At 38.0% G+C, this 19,617-nt stretch overlaps 1 protein-coding gene across 1 annotated transcript in view; it reads right to left on the reverse strand.

Moving 5' to 3' along the window:
- Positions 1-266: 266 nt before the first annotated feature.
- COL12A1 (collagen, type XII, alpha 1) overlaps positions 267-19,617 on the reverse strand; it is a 146,907-nt gene continuing 127,556 nt past the window's right edge. The window contains exons 59-65 of the mRNA XM_006896968.1: positions 12,119-12,190; positions 6,890-6,925; positions 6,729-6,795; positions 5,102-5,290; positions 4,139-4,207; positions 2,958-3,128; positions 267-442 (exon numbers count right to left, since the gene is read on the reverse strand). Of these exons, the coding sequence (XP_006897030.1) occupies positions 267-442; positions 2,958-3,128; positions 4,139-4,207; positions 5,102-5,290; positions 6,729-6,795; positions 6,890-6,925; positions 12,119-12,190 (780 nt within the window). The remainder of the gene's footprint in view (positions 443-2,957; positions 3,129-4,138; positions 4,208-5,101; positions 5,291-6,728; positions 6,796-6,889; positions 6,926-12,118; positions 12,191-19,617) is intronic.

Below are 19,617 nucleotides of genomic sequence, written 5' to 3' on the forward strand. Positions count from 1 at the left end.
GCTGCCCTCTGTGCTAACTAAAGGCACCAGGCATGTTCTCTCCTCGCAGCTTCGGTGAACAAAGTTCTTTGCAAGCATTTCAGGGGTAGAAGCAAAGATGTCTACAGATGCGTGCTGCAAGCTAGACTTCCTGCAGAAAGAGGAGTGCTCTTGGATGAAGCAACGCCAGAAGAAACGATGCAGAAAAAGACATAACGCTGTTCTCTCGGATCTGTAAATGAGAATCCCAACACCTCCCGCGAGCCTGGGGGCGCAGCAGGGCGAGTTCACTGGCCGGGGCTGCGGGGCAGCGCGCGCCGCCAGCGTGCGTGGGGTGGTAGGTCCTCGGCGGGCTCGTGGGCACCGTAGTCCTCGTACTCCTCCGCCGTCCGCTCGGGCTCCACCGGCACGATGAAGGGCTCGCGCTCAGGCAGGTAGGCCCCGCCCTCGGGCACGTAGGGCTCTGTCCGATTCAACATTACAGTTATGGAAAGGCTGGGAAGCGCACACACACAGCAAAAGCTAACCCATCACCCGAGGTGATGGCGCTCCAGACTTAAAACTCATACTTAGAGAAGGTACACTGGTCTGGTTATCATTTCCATTTGCAGAGGGAATTTGGTGATGATCAAATAACGAAAAGGCATTTGGGTTTGAAACCTTCAAAGATCCAGCAGTTAATACAATCATTGCACAAATACCTGGCAAGGGTCAGAGACTGGGCCACAGAACTGTAAACGCAGTACCTAAAATGGGATTTCTGCAAATCCCAAATAACTGTTTAGACTCCTCAATTCAAAGGACAACTTGGAAAGATGAGGAGCTAAGGAGAAAGTTTATTGGCTCCTAGAAACTGATCTCTGGAGGTAAGATACAGTACTTGAAGTTTTCTAAGTAAGGCTGCCCCTCCCACACACTGAATTAACAGCTGCGGGATGAGGAACATCAGAGACTACAGCACAACAAGATTTTAAAAAACAAACAAAAAAACGCGGTTATAAGACTTGGATTTGAAATGATGCTACACGTACAAAAAATAATAATAATAATAATATTTAGAAGATACATGCCCTGAATCAGACACATCGCTAACAAGCAAGAGATGAGGAGATTCCATCGGTGTTACTCCGGCTTAGTGCAAGCAGCAGGCTTTGATGCAGAAGCTTATGGTAGAATTGTTAGGAGATTTTAGTGGACAGGATCACATACAAATCATTTACAAGCCACAATTAGTTTATTATTTACATAAGACATTTCTCTTCAACCAGGTTAGTTGTTCTTCCCAAAAAAAGTAGCATGATCTCTGCTGGTTAGTAATTTGATGCTGTGCTCCTTTCACAACTGAGGCATGTCAGGGCTGGGTTTGAACTTTTAGTCTTTTTTTTTTAAAATATAGCTTTTTCTACATTATTACTCAAATGCATCAGACTTATAAACTGATATTACTGCTTTATCGCACTCAGGTTAGTACTGAGTCTCCACCCTCCTTTATCTTGTCAACCTGGTTCATTAACCATGTCTGTGGTGAGAGTTCCATACAGACTCATTTCCTAATAAGCACGTGCGCAAACATCTCAGAAACAGGATTCTCATGTATTCAAACTGTAAGCAGCACTGGCGACTTAGAAAATGTGTTAGCCGGAACCTGAAACAGGTCAAAGATGATAGTTTTTAAATGGTGAATTACTACGCGAAATAAATATATATATACACATCCATCTACGTTTGTAATTGTTAAAGTATATTTATATATCCATATATTTCTAGGTACTCAAATACAGCATAAAGCAAATAAATTGATTTATAAAGAAGTAAATTGTAATTTTATGAATGGATTGTATGAGAAAATACACATTATGATCCAGTTTTAATTTGGGTCAAAAAGGTAGTCCCTGGATTACAGGAAAGTTTCATTTCTAAATTTGCATTTTAAGTCAAATTTTTATGTAAGTTGGAACAGTTAGATACAGGTTTGTATCTAATGTGCATTTTCATAGATTTGTCTTAGATTATACATAGTGTATTTTTCTATATATAAAAACATTAATGATAATAATTTTCTGATGTGCATTGCAAAGTTTTATCCATTTGTCACTTTGAATCATTGTACATGCCTTTAATTTTTAATATTCAGGCTTCACAGAGGTTGGTTCATAACTACTGATTATATATAGTTGGACTTCTATAACCTGGGGACTGCCTATACACAAACATGTATATAAATATATAGATATATAGATATTCAACTACTCATGCACTATTTGCTAGTAGCAAACCATATCAAACAGCAGTATAATTTTTTAAATTTGCAAGATGCTTGAGGGTGCACTAATGGAAAAAAGGACATCATTGATCACAGCATTACTTTCTTATTTCCCAGTAGGCCAATCTCCCCTTGTCCCTAAATCCTAAACACTTCAGGCATTAGAAAGCCTCAGTCTTCTATAGTTGTCAAACACTAGAACAGAACTTTACCACTTAGCTTTTAAAAAGTGCTAAATCCTAGAATTTTAAAGTACTAATTCAATGAACATTGTGGGAGAGTGTTTTCAGTTATTGACCCCATTTTATCAAATAGTTTACCTACAAATTCCTCAAACCAAATTAGGTTATATATTTTCTTTGGCATTCTATAATAGGATTCAACAGATCTCTACTCTCAACCAATCAAGATGCAGGGGAGATTATGAATTGTAGCATCTTCTGTCCTTTCAAGATAAACAAGAAGAGTTTTGTTATTTTATAAATGTAGAATTATGACAAATAGAACAATATATTTGAATATTAATGGTGAAATAATGTTTTGTTTGGGGAAAAATGCTATTATTACATAATGAAAATATACATCTGTGATTTCAATAAAATGTTGTTCTTCAATATATCCTTAAATGAATCCTCTTCCAATACTATGAAGCTTAATTTCCATAAAGATTCTTTAACTCAGATGAATGTAGCTTCCTACAATGGCATCAACATACCTGGATAGCCTTGCCCATTGTACGGGATGCTGGCACACTGAGACGAATCGCAATACCCAGGAGGACCTGGAGGGCCCCGGATACCTGAGTTTCCAGGACGACCAGGAGGCCCAGGTGGACCTCTTGAACCTGTGGATCCTGGTGGACCTGTTCTGGATTCTCCTTGTGGACCTAGAATGGAATTAAAACAAATGCATTTCCTTTCTTATGAAATACATCTCCGGACACCTCTATTAGCTCAAGACTAGATTATTCATGGCTTATGATAGGAAAATATATATTTAAGAAATCACTAATATGAAGCATAAGTGTGATGGAGCTTTCTTGTCAGTGACTCAGCAGATTTTAATTCTAGTGATTGAATCACTCTAGTGATTTTATTCAAAGAAAGGCTGATTTGGTAAGAATTAAGACAAATAAAAGACACCGAGGAATTTTCTCTCTCTGTGTGTGTGTGTGTGTGTGTGTGTGTATAATTTATATATATAAAGGAAATGACTATATTATGAAACTTAGTAGCCTGCAATGACCACACAAGAATACTCAATGCACAGCTCCAAGGTATGTGAAGGAATGTTATTTCTCAGCCAAGTAAATCACAGTTAACATAGACTTAACCACTGAAGCTGACTTTGGTTGAAAGTATTTTGAGGACATCCTCAAAGGATAGAAAAATCACTGGCAGACTGAAATCATTCTAATCCACTGTGAGGATTGAAAAACCATTTTCAATCTAGAAATCAAAATGCAAGAAACAACTGGACACCTTTTATTCCTTGCTAAAATATCAGTATCTTTACATGGCATTTTGCATCAGATTTTCTCATGAAAATATTGTCTAGTGGCTCCATATTGAAGAATATTGGAAGAAACAATAATGGTAATGATTAAAAGTTAAAAGATCAAATAAAGTAAAGGGGATTCCTCTAAAATTTAAAAAATAGAAACCTACCTCATACATCACTAAAATATACTCTCATGTATGAAAATTATAGTCCACTCCTAATAGCACACATTCAAACTTTTTTTTCAACAATGGAAACATAAAAATGAAGATATGCAAATTGGACTTCTCACTAATATATATGCTTAAATCTGGAAGGAAAAAAGTAGTCCATCTCTTGGAGACTGTGTACTTGCTCAGAACTTTTACTCTTATTTCAGCATAAATAAGAACCTACCTGGGGGGCCAGGGGACCCTCGTGGTCCAGGAGATCCAATACCCCTTTCACCTTTTTCTCCTGGCAAGCCTAAGGAAGGATAAAGAGGGCACAAGAGAAGAATTATATCAAAACATGTAGCTTTATCTTAACTGCTAGTATTTGATTCAAGTAGCTCATTTCTTTTGTGAGGCCAAACCTAATTTTTCACATCACCCTTTAAGCCAAATTCTTTCTAGACATTTCTGTGTGATTCCAGATTCATGCCCAAGAAACAAATCTGGCCACAGTCAGGGAAAAAAGTATTTGAAGGAAACAAATTTGCCTAATATATTTTTAGCTAGTAATTAAGAACAGGAATCTTGAATAAGCAATTTCAACTAATGATAAATTTCTTAGAGATATATTATCTTTAGTAGTCCTACTAGTATAATATCCAAACCATCAGATAACACAAATGCTTTAGCTTTTTTCTTGAATGTCAAAAGTTGTTCCCAGACATCTGGAACCAGATAACCCTATTTTTATTTTTATTTTTATTTTTTGCCTCAGTTACACCTGTCTGCCATACAATTAAAATCAAATATACAAGAAAAGTGCCAGGCCCTGGATAAAAGAACCAAAAGAACCCAGACCTAAAACTAAAGGGCTATAAAATGTGTTCAGTTGTTGCTCCACTCTTGCACAACCAAAATGATAAGCTTGTGGTGCCTGATTTACTTTAACAAAGATCTTTTTCCTATTAACAAAAATACCAGAAAATAGCACTCTCTCTCTACCAAGATCTTGGGAAAAAAGGGTCGTGTTTTCTATATATGATATGGAGCTCCCAGGCTCACTGGTTGCCTGAGAGGGAGCCATGTTAACTGCCTACAACTCTCAGGGGCTGCCTGAACAGACTACTTAAATTAGTTTGCCACCTTCAATCTCTCCAACCTGGCCAAGCTCCTATCTTCGTGCTTAAGCACAGCCTGAAATACCCACCTCTTTCACCAGGAGGTCCCTGCATCCCTGGTGAGCCAGGGAAACCTGGCCGCCCCCCAGGTCCAGGTTCTCCTCTGGCTCCTGCATTGCCTGGTGGGCCGGGGGGGCCTGGGGGGCCTGGTTGATTGCGATTAGAGTGGTAGTCATTTGGAATCTGATTCAGCATCTGATTGAACCTGTTCATCTGACCTACAAAGAGAATTAAGGGCCTTTAGTATAGAACCTAGTAAGGGAGTTTTCTCTTAGTGCTTTAAGAGAAACGTCTCCCTCCAAGGGACATCTATTTAGAATGCTAAAAATAAAAATACACACTCTAGTCTATTATTACAAAATTATCTCCAATAAACAACTGTTTATACAATATGCTACCCAGTAAGCTGCATTACTTGAGCACAAGAGTCGTAAACATCTATGACTTTGATATAGTCTTGAAGTTTGCCAGTTGGTGTCACATAAAAGAATCCCTTATCAAATTCCAAAATTATACCATTTGTGTGTAGTCTTCATGCAAAAAGAATTAAGTTTTAAGGTAAATTGGAACCACTGATGGGGTGCATATGAAGCTCTAGTGGCTTAGTGGGAAAGAGCTGCACTGGCAACCTCAAGGTACACAGTTTAAATCCACCAGCTGCTCTCTGGGAGAAAGATAGAGAGTCTCCTCCTGTGTGATTAACTGCCTCTGAAAACCCACCGGAGGGTCGGCTGTGGTTCAGTTCCAACTTGACAGTACACCACCACCACAACAACAACATGGGGTACATTTTAAAAGTACAAGATTATTGGGTCTCAGTTCCAAAGATGGTGTTACACTCTGGTTTGGGTAATATCTTAGGAACTGCATATTCAGTAAGTATTCTGACACACAATGATTAAATAAGACTTTAAAAGAAAGAACTTTGGTTTTAAGGCACACATGCAGTCTGAAAGCTCTAAGCTTTATTTTTATTACTTAATTGGCCTCCTGCAATGGGAAATACTCAAACCAAACCAGTTGGCATCAAGTCCATTCCAATTCCTAGCAACTAGACTAGAGCTGAGCTCCACAGCTCAAAGGCTGTGACCTTTCGGAAGTAGAAGTAGATGACAGCTCCTTTTTACCTCTAGATCTATTTGAAACGCCAATATTTTTGTTAGTACCTGACTGCTTACAGAGTTACACTACCCAGCATCTCTTAATGGAAAGACTGTGTGGAAAAATACAGAAATTAGTAAGAGACTCAACCAAAGTAAAATATTTTATCATTAAATTAAGCTTGGTGGGCCTCTTTCCTGAAGGTTGTAGAATGGTTTAAAGATCATAATTTGAAGGATCCAGTTTCTTAGTACTTCAGAAATTGGCTGCTTCCACCTTCTGTGTGTGAAACTCTTAAAACATGGAAACAAAAGTCCTTGTAAAATATGGTTTTATGTATCAGACTGAATATAAAGATAACTATTACTATTACTTTAATAACTATCTTTAAAACATTCATTTTATCTCATCAGATTTAAAACTGAAAGTGTAAGAAAACAAGAGATCATAAAAAATGAAATAGAAACATGTATCTTAGAAATATATGGCTTAAATAATGCCTTTACTTGCAATTAATTTTAAGAAATTCATACAGTTAAAAAAAGATATTTTTACCACTTATCAGCTGTTCACAGACTTGTCTTGCAACTGCACGCATCATGTTCTGAGAAGCAATGTCTCCCTGGTTAATGGAATCAATGAGTCATTAGTATTTATTTTTATACTTTGGGGCCTCAGTGTTTTGCATACACAAATATGCTTTAAGAGATACATACCCTGTCACCTTTCTCTCCTTTCAATCCAGATGGACCCTGAAATGTAGGATTTTTACACATTAGAAATTACTGGCAAATCTTTCCTCCTGTCTCTGTATTTATCTATCTATCTACATATATACACATGCCATGTGCATACACGCACACTTATCTTCTATAACAGTGCTGAGATGTGAAGTTTAAGGTACAACTGCATGATGGCATACTATGGAGCACTAAAGAGCAATGGTTTTGAAAAATACTATATAACATGGAAGAGGCTGGAAAGCATCATGTTGAGTAAACAAACAACCTCATAAGGACAAATACTGTATAAGACTATTATTGTAAAACAAGAAGGATTACTAGTGAGATGTATGCAAAAGTCCAAAGAGGGAAGGAGAGGGGAGAGGGGCTGAGAGAGGTAAAGCAGTGATGGGAGAATACCATGAGCTTGCGGAGTTGGATCTGTAGAAGGAGAGGGTAAAGGAATTAGGAAGATCCACTTGGGACTTGAAAATGTAGGGTAATGGAACAATGGTGACTAATTTTATAAAACATGATGTATGGGAATGATCATACGAAACACAATGTAAATAGAGCAATGTGTGAAACACAATGTATATAAATGAAACAATGTATAAAAAAATTTTGTATGCAAACCAATATAAAATAAAAATAATACTCTTAAAAGTTTCTAGGTAGGGAAAGAAAGGAGAACGGAATAAAAAATTAATTAGTAGATAGTTGGATAAAGAGAAAGGCAGTATTGACTATATCGATCAGGCAATGTAATGAATCAGCTATATTAATCCTTTGTAACTAGTGTTATAAAACTGTATGTATGATCAAAGGAAATTATAATTACTTTGTTATTTTTTTATAAATGGTTATATGAAAAACCAATCCGATCTTACATTAATGATGTAAACTTTCTCTCAACTAAAAATAATAATTGTTAAAATAAAAGAGCCATCTATCATACATATTTTTTATGATGCCATTCATCATTTGATCTTGGAGTTAATATGAGAATTGCTCTGGCATTATTATACTTCTTAGAACCAATTAGCTAAGTTGGCTATTTGGAATGTAGACCATTCCTGAAGCCAATTTTGGTTTCTTCCCAACAAGAATCAGTGGGTTTTGTCAACTCCCTAGCCAGATATATCTCAAAACTCGTTCAGTAATTCTTTGTACCTTCTCTCTAATCTGTTCTCACAATGGTTATGAAAATATCTTGGGAAGAGTTATCTATGTAGTGGAGGAAAGAAGGTGGAGTGCTTCTATAATGTATTCCCAGGCCACCAACTGCGATCATAGAAAGAACATGAAAACCAGTGACAAATCTGAAGTTCAAATATTATCAATCAGAGCACCTGCATGGACAGTGCTGCCATCCAAGCAAAGGATCCTGCTCCTCCCAACTCTAACCTTATCTTCCTAACTCATCTCGCTGCTTCCAGTTTCACATTTTCATCATTCTCCTCAGGGAAGGCAGAGTGAGAATTTTAAGGAAAAATTGATCATGTCACTCCATTGCTTACAAATCTTATATTCGTGAAACTTGAAGTAGAAATCAGAATTCTTTATGATGGGCTGGCCAGTCCACATAAATAGCTCTGCAGAATTAGCCTCGCCTACCTCTCCTCACTTCATCTCTTCCATTTCAAGGTATAGGGTATCCTTGCTGTCTCTTTCACATGCAAAGCTCAACCACCTGTCACCCAGGCTTTTGCACAAGGTGTTTTTTTCTGCCTGGAGACCTCTTTCCATGGACCTTCAAACATTTTGCTCCCACTTTCATTCCCATGTTACGCAGTAGCTGTCTGTTTTATCTAAAATAGCCTCCTTTCTACCACCACAATCACTTTCTAACCCCTTATCATTTTTCTTTTCCTTCATACCATGTATTATCACAATCTCTCATTTGTAAGATATTTACTTGCTTTTTGTCTGTGTCCCGCACTATAATCCTCATTGTTTCCTACTGTGTCTTCAGACTCTAGAACACTGAATGACACATTATAGGCACTAAATAAAAATACCAATAAATAAAGCCTTAAAATGTCCACTAGGTAACATCAAGTATATGAGTTACAAAGAAGATAACTACTGGTTATAATAGTGACTGATATATAGTAATTAGTGTAGATTTATATCTCCCATTGTTGCTTTCAGAAATTGTTGTTTTTGATTGCTGTCAAGTCGAACACAAATCATAGCAACACTATGAACAAAATACCTGAAGCCTTTCTATAACTATTGTCATTTTTCAAAGTTCATAGTTACCAGAGGCATGTTGCTTAAGAAGTAAATGTCACTCATGCTTCTGAATTTAAAAATTAAGATTGTTGTTTTGTTGTTGTTATGTGCCATCGAGTCGCCTGCGACTCATAGCGACCCTATGTACAACAGCCCTAAACTCTGCTCTGTCCTCGCCAATCGCACTGTCTCTGACACTCCCATCCCAATTATCCCAGTCACTGAATCAATCCACCTCATAGAAGGCCGTCCTCTCCTGCGCTGTCCTTCCACCCTCCCAAGCATGATGTCCCAGCAGAGGACCTGTCTCTCCTCACAACATGTCCAAAGTATGTTAGACAGAGCTTCAGAATCCTTGCCTCCAAGGAGCCACCCGGTTTAACCCTTTTCAGGACAAATCTGTTTGTTTTCCTAGCAGTCCATGGTATTCTCAATACTCTTCTCCAGCACCACAGCTCAAAGGCATCAATTCTCCTTCTATCCTCCTTGGTCATTGTCCAACTCTCTGATGCATAACAGGTGATTGCGAAGACCATGGCCTGTATCAGACGCACCTTAGTCTCCAAAGAGACACCATTGCTCTTCAGCACTTTGGAGAGGTCCCTAACAGCAGACTTTCCCATGGCAATGCGCCTTTTAACTTCCTGGCTGCTGGTGCCAAGACTGTTGACTATTAAGATTAGGTAAAATTAAGGAAGGGAAATAAAGGAGGGGAGTATTTAGATGGTTATTGTGCAGTTATTGTGCTTGGCTACCCATTGAAAGGCTGGAAGTTCAAGTCCATCCAAGGACTTCCTGGAAAAAAGCTCAAAAACTCACTGACATTAAGTCAGAACTGGTTCATAACTGACCCTTCAGCAAGGTTTTGAAGGCTATAAATCACACAGCTTGACCATCTTTCTCACCACTGGGCAGCATCAGTATGGATGGTGAAGAGATTGAGAGAGTTAATAGTTTTTGTTTACTAGGTTCCACAATCAGCACTCTTGGTAACAGCAGCCAGGAAATCAAGAGACAAATTGCATTGGGAAAGTAAGCTGTGAGGGACCTCTCAAGAGTACTGAAGAGCAACGATGTCAGGCTGGAGATTACTATGCATCGAAGAGTTGGTCAGTGACTAGGGATGATAGAAAGAGAATTGATGCCTTTGAGCTGTGGTGTTGGAGAAGGGTGTTGAATAAACCATGTACTGCTAGGAGTACAAACAGGTTTGTCCTGGAGAGAGGGTGAATCCAGAAGGCTCTTTGGAGTCAAGAATTCTGACACTTCGTCTGACATACTTTGGGCATGTTGTAAGGAGGGACTGGTCCTTGGAGAGGGACATCATGTTTGGCAGAGTGGAGGGACAGCGCGGGACAGGAAGACCCTTGATGAGATGGATCGATTCTGTGAGTGGAGTGGTGGGAATGAGTGTGTTTGAGATGGCTAGGTTGGCACAGGATAGAATGGTGTTTAGGGCTCTTGTACACAGAGTGACTATGAGTTGCAAGTAACTCGATGGCACATAACAACAATAAATCACACAAGAGGAGTCTGACCATATTTCTCCCATGGAGAAGCTAGTTGATTTGAAGCCCCAGAGCGGTGCTACCACTGGGTTAGCAACATGACTCCCTGTGGATTAAGCCCCCAGATCTGCTGCCAGGAAGACCCAGTGATTTTTGAAATCTGCACCAAAAACCCAAAGGCAAACCACTTCCACTCTAACATAATGAGAGGAGGACGAAGGGGAAATTGGGAAATCTCTCCCTTATAAATTTGAGGAAGACTAATAATAAAGGGCTTTTTTAAAGAAAAATACACTGAAAAATGTATACCAAATTATAACCAATATTTTTAAAGGAACAAAAGAGTTTGGCACTAGCTGTTTGTAGAAATATCAGTATTCCTAAATTTATGGATTTTTCCTCTCAGAGTTCTAGCTCCAGCCATCAATCACATCAATAATTGTCTTACTCAACACTAAGCTGAAGCCATGGTAAAATAAAATATAGTTCTGAATGGTGGAGAAGTTTCTATACTTTTAAATGGTCTTGTGAAGTGTGTGTCATGCATGATTCATTGAGAAAGATAGAAGAGATCTAGATTCTATCAGGAGTCCTTCCATCTTTACATTGATTTTATAGAAATATAAAAATTCGAAACCTCAGTTTGCTTGACAACAAAGCATTTGTTTCATTTTAGGATCAAGTAACATTGGTAATATTTAAGAAAAGATCATTTCTTTCCAAAAACAACCCTGAAAAATCCATATCATTGTTAATACTTGGCTTTAATTATTTTTAAGATACATCTTTATATTTCAAAATGGTATTCATACAAAAGAAATTTGTGTGTACTTCATGCATATGTTGCAAATATGGATATTTTGGGGAAACTCAATTTTTTTAAAACACTAATAATAATAAGATTTGCACAATACCATCTCAGCTATTATTTTAATGGAAACATGTAAGTTAAACTGGATGTAAGTTGGGTCACGGAAGCCTATATAAGTAAAGTAACTAGCCAGAGTAGATAAATTATTTTAATTTTGAGTCTAATGTTCTATCATACTCAATGAGAGAGAAAAGGTCAAAAAGCAATGGTTGGAGGCTGCTGCCACAGGGTTAACATCAGCAGAGGCACTGTGCCCCATCATCGTGTATTTTTCTATCTTAAGCAGCATACTACTTTGAAATAAAAAGAATCATTCTGCTGACCCAGCTCTGAATGTTTATACAGTACAGAAATATGTGTCTTGGCTCATACTCCCGTGCTCCTTTTAAAGAGACCTCATAGCCACAATTTTCACCCCAAAATATTACAACTCGGAAAAATTTCAGAACTGGTACCAAATTAAATCCATATTGGGTTAGCATAGTTTCAACAAATGCTTCAAATACACAACAGCAGAGGTAACTTCCACGTGCTAGAGCCTGGCAGGTCTCCTCATTTTTTGTATCTACCCTGAAATGACTCCAGATGTGCGAGTGGCTTTCTTACCGGTCTTCCATGGTCTCCAGGTTTCCCCGGTTTCCCACTCGGCCCTGTGACTCCAGGAGAGCCTGGGGTTCCCTGCAACATAGAGACCAAGAAAGGAAATGTCCTGAGGAAGGAGTAATCCCATCCACAAAGTTAACTAGCAAAGTGCTGCTACATCTGAAGCCTTCTAAAAGCACATGGTTGTATAGAAAGGAGTAAGTGTGAATTTAAAGATAACATGAATATTTAAATAAAGATCAATTCTTTATGGACCGCATAGTTAAATGGTATAATTTGAAAGTGATAAGAAAAACACCAAGTGTAGTTATTTTCTCTATCCATAGACTGCAATCACAGAAAGTTGACTATAAGGTGAATCTGCAGAAATCAATTCACTCTTTTAAAAATTATTATAAAGCCAGGAAATCAGATAGTGATGAGAACTTTGAATGGGGAAGAAACCAAGAAAGTAGTTGGTCTTGTGTGTGATTGGTTTAGTGGCAGTCAAGTCTTCCTTTGTCTGCTAGAAACCACACTCTCACATTTTCCTGGGACACAATTTCTACATTTCTCAGCTCCCCCATCACATCAGCATCCTTCATGTCACCAAAACCAGTAAGAGTTTCTCCTTGTGTTTAACACAACTCCATAAACAGTTCAGTAATGCTGTTGTGTGCTTTCGAGTTGCCTGCAACTCATAGCGACCCTATGTATAACAGCCGTAAACCCTGCTCTATCCTGTGCCAATCTTACTGTCTCTGACACACCTACCCTCATAACCCCAGTCATTGAATCAACCCATCTCATCAAGGGTCTTCCTCTCTTGCTCTGTCCCTCCACCCTCCCAAACATCATAGGATAAGTCAAATATTTATAATATCACCAAGCCTAAATTTACTTAGAATAATCCTTTTTAAAGAAATTGTCAATCCTTTGTTTTAATAAATATGAAAGATTTTTAAGCTCTGTATGGCACAGGATAGAGCAGAGTTTAGGGCTGTTGTACATAGGGTCTCTATGAGTAGCAAACGACTCTACGGCACATAACAACAACAGCAACAACAACAACATCAAATACTTAGCAAGAAAGTACAAAAAATATTTTTAAAAAACTCTTACCTTGACAAGTTATGTAGTAAATATAAATAACACAATTAATTTAATGTATGCTCTCAAGTCTTCGTTCCCTGACATAGAGAATAAGTGTCACCTCAAATAATTGGCCATCTCATTTAGATGAGATAAGACTTGGTTTCAGAAATTTTTTCCAAAGATTTTGTCGTTCTTGTTTGGCACTACGATTCATGGTAGGCCTCTGAAGAAGAGGTCTGGACTTTGCCCTATTTTGCACTGTCCTCTTGATCTCTTGCCATGTTCAAGTCCACTGTGGTGGTCACTGGGTAAGACATCTCATCTCTTTCTTTAGCTGACCTCTACCCTTCCTAGGATGATGACTGTCTCCAAGAAATAGTATATATCTAAAACATCTTTTTGTTTCAGTTGTAAGTAAAGCATATTTCTTTAATAGTGGTTCAGTAATAAATGTCCTCAAAATGCAAAACTTAACTTTCTATGCAGGAAAGAACCACTGAGTTAATAAAGCCTAAGCACTCTCTATAGAATGAGGAAACTAAAACACTAAACAGCTAGTGGTCAAATTAGTTAGACAAACTATCCTCAATTATAGTTCTACTTAAAAAGACTCCACAACTTAATGCATCCCTTTTTTTTTCTAACAGATTTTCTGAGCTCCCTCCACAGATGTGTGCTTAGGCTGGCAGAATAGCCTCAAAGGCAAGGTTACTTGGCTCATCAGCAAAAGTGGGGGAGCAGGCCAATAGTGTAATCCACTCTGTTCTTACCGGTGGCCCGGGTGGGCCTCTGGGTCCCATCGTGCCATCTTTTCCAGTGAAACCCTATTGGGAAAATATGGAATTCATTTGAGATTAATGAAATAATGAACAAATGAAATTATTCTAATCAGACTGTATAGAGTGAAGAGAGGGATTTTGCACAATTTGCTCTTTGGTTTGCCACCTTTTCACTATGAAGACAGATAAGCAAAAACATGCTCCCTAATCCTAGAGGTAAGCAGTTCAAATCCACCAGATGCTCTCTACTGGAGAAGGAGGGATATTCTTCTGTACCAGTCAGATCTGATTTGACAGTACACACACACACACACACAGCCCCCTCAAAAAAACCATGTTCCCTAGTTTAACTTATGCTTTTATGATGTAATTAATCTATATTTAAAAATAAAAACATTTTAAAGGGTTTGCATTAGTCTTTCTCCAAAGGAGACGAATACTTTGGTGAAGATATTGGGCTTTCTAAGTCTGTAAAGGGCAAAAGCCTTTCTACTGAAAAGTCAATGTTACAAGTTCTCCCAGGAAAGATGTCAGGGAAGTGGGATCAACGTAATGTTGCTGAGAAAGCACATAGTATCACAAAATACGGAAGACAGGCTGACCACAAGATTAGAAGACTCCCTTCCCTATGTCCTAATCAACTGCTAGATCAAAGAGGATTGTTTATGTCTCCAGAAATAAACCCAGTTGCTGTCCAGTCAAATTCACATTCCTTGTGACCCCCATTGTGACCAAAAGCAGTGAGCCCCACAGAGTTTCCCCAGCTGTCATTTGTAAAGAAGCAGGTCACCAGGCCCTTCTTCCTCAGCTCCTCTAGGTGGGTTCTTTTCAGTAAGTAATCAAGCAGTTAACCCTTTGTTTCATCCAGTGACTCCTATTTATGTCTCTTCTCCTGATGTACTTTTTCCAAATGAAAAAAGATTCAGAGCTCTCTTATCTGCCCTCTGCTCAAAAGACAAGAAATTCTCGATCCCCCAAAGTAAACAGCTGTTTTCTCTATGTCACATAGAATGGCTCAACTGCATCAGTGTTGGGTTGACTGGGAGGGACAGACCAGCCCCAGGAGCAGAGCACATCTCCACGTGGTGTTGGCTCATATATGCCAATTTTTTTTTTGTATTGTGCCAACTGACCTCTGTTTGGAATGAGTCATCCTGCTACTCAACAGCAGAGCCCTGAAATCCAGCTGAGGATTTCTGACTCAAGTCGTTTTTTTGTATCACTGTTGCATTCCTCAGTCAAAGGAGAATTTTATCTCATTTTCTACAAAGAATGAGTACGATAATTTCATCCCTATTCTTAAATTTTAGCAATCCTTGGGATCACTGAGATTACTGCTTAGTTTCTCATTAGCCACTGACTTTACAATGGAAAAGATGTTATTTTTTTTTTTTAAGTTGCCATGGAAAATATTCCAGGGAGGTGGGTGGGGGACCAATAACTCAGATTTCAGACTGTTTTCTGAAATATCTAGCTCTCCCAAATAAAAACAGACTTCCACATCATCTGATGTAACATTGACACTGTTTCTGCAACCCACTTAAGACACCAAATGCTTTGAAGTATAGCTTAGATAGTTTGATGGATTTCTTCCATCTAATTTTTTTCAATAAGACATTTTTTTTGAATTGTTGAGGTAAGTTAAATTTCTGACTAATCACTTTGTAGACATCCTAATAACTTTCTCATCAAATATATTCTTTTAGAAGAAACCTAAATCGGTATAGTGTGGTTGTTGTTGTTATGTGCCATCGAGTTGGAATAAACTCACAGCTGACCCTCCAGTTTTCAAATGCACTAAATAGCGTGGGAGAAGACTGCTTATCATTCTCTCACAGAGCAGTTGGTAAGATATGCACAAAGCCTTTAGGTGAGCAATGCAATCCCTTATTACTGTGCCAAGAGAGTTCCCTCAAGATCATAACTGGGTGATTTCATTCTGATGTCCTTAGAAGGACCACCCAATGCCACCATCTGCAGAACTTTGTGCTATAATTTTATTTTCTTCTTTATGTTTAAAGTTGCAGTAGTGATTGCCACTACTTATGTCTTTTGTTACCTTCTTATAGTTTGCAAAGCTCTGCCTCACATTTCTAAAAATTATTGACATAAAAGACAATCCATGTATTCTTGTCCTTCCAACTCCACTGTGGTATCATGTCTTCCTTCCTCATCATGATCCTTCAGCTTGTTCTTCTGGGCTCCTTCTCTTATCTTCCCTTGGGTTCATATTTATTGTTTTCTTTTTTTCCCTCCTTCAAGATAAAATCTCCTTATCCAAATCTCTCAAACATTCCAAACTTGTTTATTCTCCAGCAGTTTTTGCAGCCTATTTTCAGGATTAGTAATATGTAAACTGAGTGTGCTAGACTATGAAGGAATAGCTGGGAAGAGAAAAGATGGATGAATGTTTCCCTGAAAAGTTTCCTTGCCTCCATCCCAGGAGACTCAGGAAAAAACACCACAAAGTTAGATTTACAGGTTAGAATTTAAGGGTGGAAAACACAGCCTCTTTTGTTCCCACACTTTTCAGAGCAAGAGCCATGATGATGATGAAAATGTATGCTGTTGGAAGTAGATTTGCAACCCAGCATTATCTACACAGAGCATTATTATCAGGAGTAATTGCAGCATGTGAGTCAGCCTTCAGCATTTCATGATTGCCATGTTCTTTGTTTTCTAATTGAAAAGAGTGGCTTGCTACCTCTGTATTATCACTGTTGACCTCTGTTATAAAATAAAAATTCAAAAAAGTATAAAAGAATAAATAACCAAATGCACACACATGTAAATGCATCCACACACTCATTGCCACCTGATCAATTCTAATTCATAGCCACCCTCTAAAACAGAGAATTGTCAAAGCTGTAATCTGTTTGGAAGCAAATTGCCAAATTTTTTGGCCAGTAGTCAGTTGTACCTCTTACTGGCACATAGAATCACCATGAGTTTAAATCAACTTGATGGCAACTAACAATTATATATATGGTTACCACTCTCCATGTTTCAGACTCCAAGAAAATACAAAGGTTTTCTTTCAAAACAAAAATAGACAGGTAAACAAATAAAATTCACTGACATTCATCCAGTACTATCTGGAAAAATATTTGTTCTATCTCAAGGGCTCATCTCTTCTGGGTAAAGTTTACTAATGTTAACAGATCAATGTGTTTAGTGTGGTAGTTACATCTAAGCCTTATGCGACCCGGCTGCTTGTTATGCTTTTTCTTGATTGTTAATTTAGGAAACAAATTAAACTCAGAAAGTTGTCTAACCCATGCTGAGATGTCATTAGGTGTTTTTTGTTTTTAAGTAGCTCTAACATCTCTAGCTTCTTTTCATTAAAACATTCATACTCTCCTAAATAAAAGCAGACTCATAAAAAATATTTTAATATTAGGACTAAAAACTGTTTGCTGGGATTTTTTTTTCATTACTTCTAATTAGCAAAATTTCTTTTCTAGTCTTCTTTTCTAAATTTTAAAAAGAAACCTCTTAATAAAATCAAAATTTGAAGACTTCCATAAAGCCCTACCATTTTGTTTTGTAAACATTAAGATTGTAAGGATGTTGGGAAGTTTGTTAGTGTCTGACCATGAAGTCAGAACTAACTCGTAGCTGGCCCTTCAGTGGGTTTTCAGAGGCTGTAAATTGCACGGAAGGAGATTGTCCATCCTTCTACCATGGAGCAGCTGGTGGATTTAAACCAAGTACCTTTGGGTTGGCAGTGTGATTCCTTAGCACTAAGCCACCACAGCTCAAGTTCATTGATACTAACTTTTAAGCCTTCTTCAAGACATTCAAACTTTACACTCTAACCATGCAAACTGAATTGTGGGGAATCCTTAATTAGTATAAACAACCTGGTATTTCCTTCAAAAAAAAAAAAAAACCACAACTCACTCTGTCTCCTGGAGGTCCCATAGGTCCTGGTGGGCCAGGCAAGCCTGGAGTTCCCTATACAGAAGAAACAGATAAGTTAAATATTGCAAGTTCTCTCAAAGGAAATTTCAGATACTTGCTATGGGAAGGACAATGTTTCCTCCAAAATGTTACAGAAAAAATTTCACAAGAGGAGAGGGGAAACCAGAGGAAATGACCATGCCAGAAGGGTCAGTTGAGAGTAGATACCTCGATTGAGCAGAACAGACTTGAAGACTAAGATCAAGATGTAAAGATGAAAATAACATAGAGCACAGCTCAGACTTTGGCTTTGCTTATTAACCTGAGTTCACCTGGTCAGGCAATGTTTAAATACACATGACAAGTGGGACACAGTGAGAGGAGAAAGCAAGCAAGCTTTAAGATGAACTCACTGTTCGGCCTGGAAGTCCGGGGTCCCCAGCATCACCTTTCATCCCTTGGCGGCCCTGGAACAAGCATGAGGAGACCATGCTCAGACTTTGCACAGAGATTTGGTGAGAAGGGAAGACATGCGTCATTTATGGCATCTCCGTCACTTCATGAATCCAAACAAAACAAGGATGTTTTTGAAGTGAGATGAAGGACTATAAACCATTTCTTGAATGGGTGTTTGCCTTTTAAACTAAAAATGCTCTATTGCAATTTTCCTCCTTAATGTTATGTAATAATGTTATGAAGTTTGGCATAGCTATCTATCTACCATTGGAGAAAAGAATATAATTCAACAGAAGGATTTTCAGAGAAAAAAATTTGAAGAAAATATTTGTTCTTTAGACCATTAGTTTAGTACTGATTTGTCAGTATGATACTCAAGGAACAATTACAAGAAAACAACATAGCTGGGAGGTTTATAACTCATGCTTAAAGACAGAACCACAAAGGCAAAGCAGAATTTAAAACTGATAAAATTAATTTAGTAATTGCAGTGGTGAGAAAAAGGAGCCCAGGTGATGTAGTATCTTATGTGCTGAACTGCTAAATGCAATGTCACCAGTTCGGCAGCTGGAGTCTACATGTTGCTCCTGAGGAATAAAACGGCAGCCTCTTCCCACAAAGAGTCACAGGCTTGGAAACCAAATGGGGGGTCACCATGACTGCAACTCAATGGCAGTGGATCTGGGGTTTTTATTAATAGTGAAGAATGGTAAAAACCTCTAAAGCCACCTTTAAGACTGAAGAATTTAGAAGCAGATACATACAAACCTTATAAGCAACCTTGTTTCTTCACACACCTCATTTCTATCTATACCTGATCTTGAGTAATTTTTCTTTTCCTCTAACTGCCAAAACAATCCATCTGCCTTCTATTATGTCACTTCTAGATGGAATTTAGACTTAATTAAATGTACTTGCTAGTAAGTAGAGGAAATATATTAGTGATGGAACAAAATATAAATCTTCCAATAGAAAATGTTGTCTCTAACTTCAGGTTAGGATTTTGAACAAGTAGAAAACATTTCATTCAAATGTCACTTAAAAAGAAGGACTGTGGGGGTGGGATGAGGGAAATCGGAAGAATATGTTCGGGAAAACAATGTATTTGAATTTTTGTAAACAAACAAGTACAATAATAACTTTTAAAACCCACAAAGGTCTTTATAATATTTTTACCTAAAAAAAAGAAGGACCTAAGTCAACTAAAGCAAGCTTGCCTTCAGGTTATGAATATTACAAAAGTCTCCAGGGCCACCACAGATATATATATATATATATATATATATGTAA

Source organism: Elephantulus edwardii, unplaced genomic scaffold (assembly GCF_000299155.1).
Source record: "Elephantulus edwardii isolate Elephantulus edwardi_28Jun2011 unplaced genomic scaffold, EleEdw1.0 scaffold00194, whole genome shotgun sequence".
NCBI classification, from domain to species: Eukaryota; Metazoa; Chordata; class Mammalia; order Macroscelidea; family Macroscelididae; genus Elephantulus; species Elephantulus edwardii.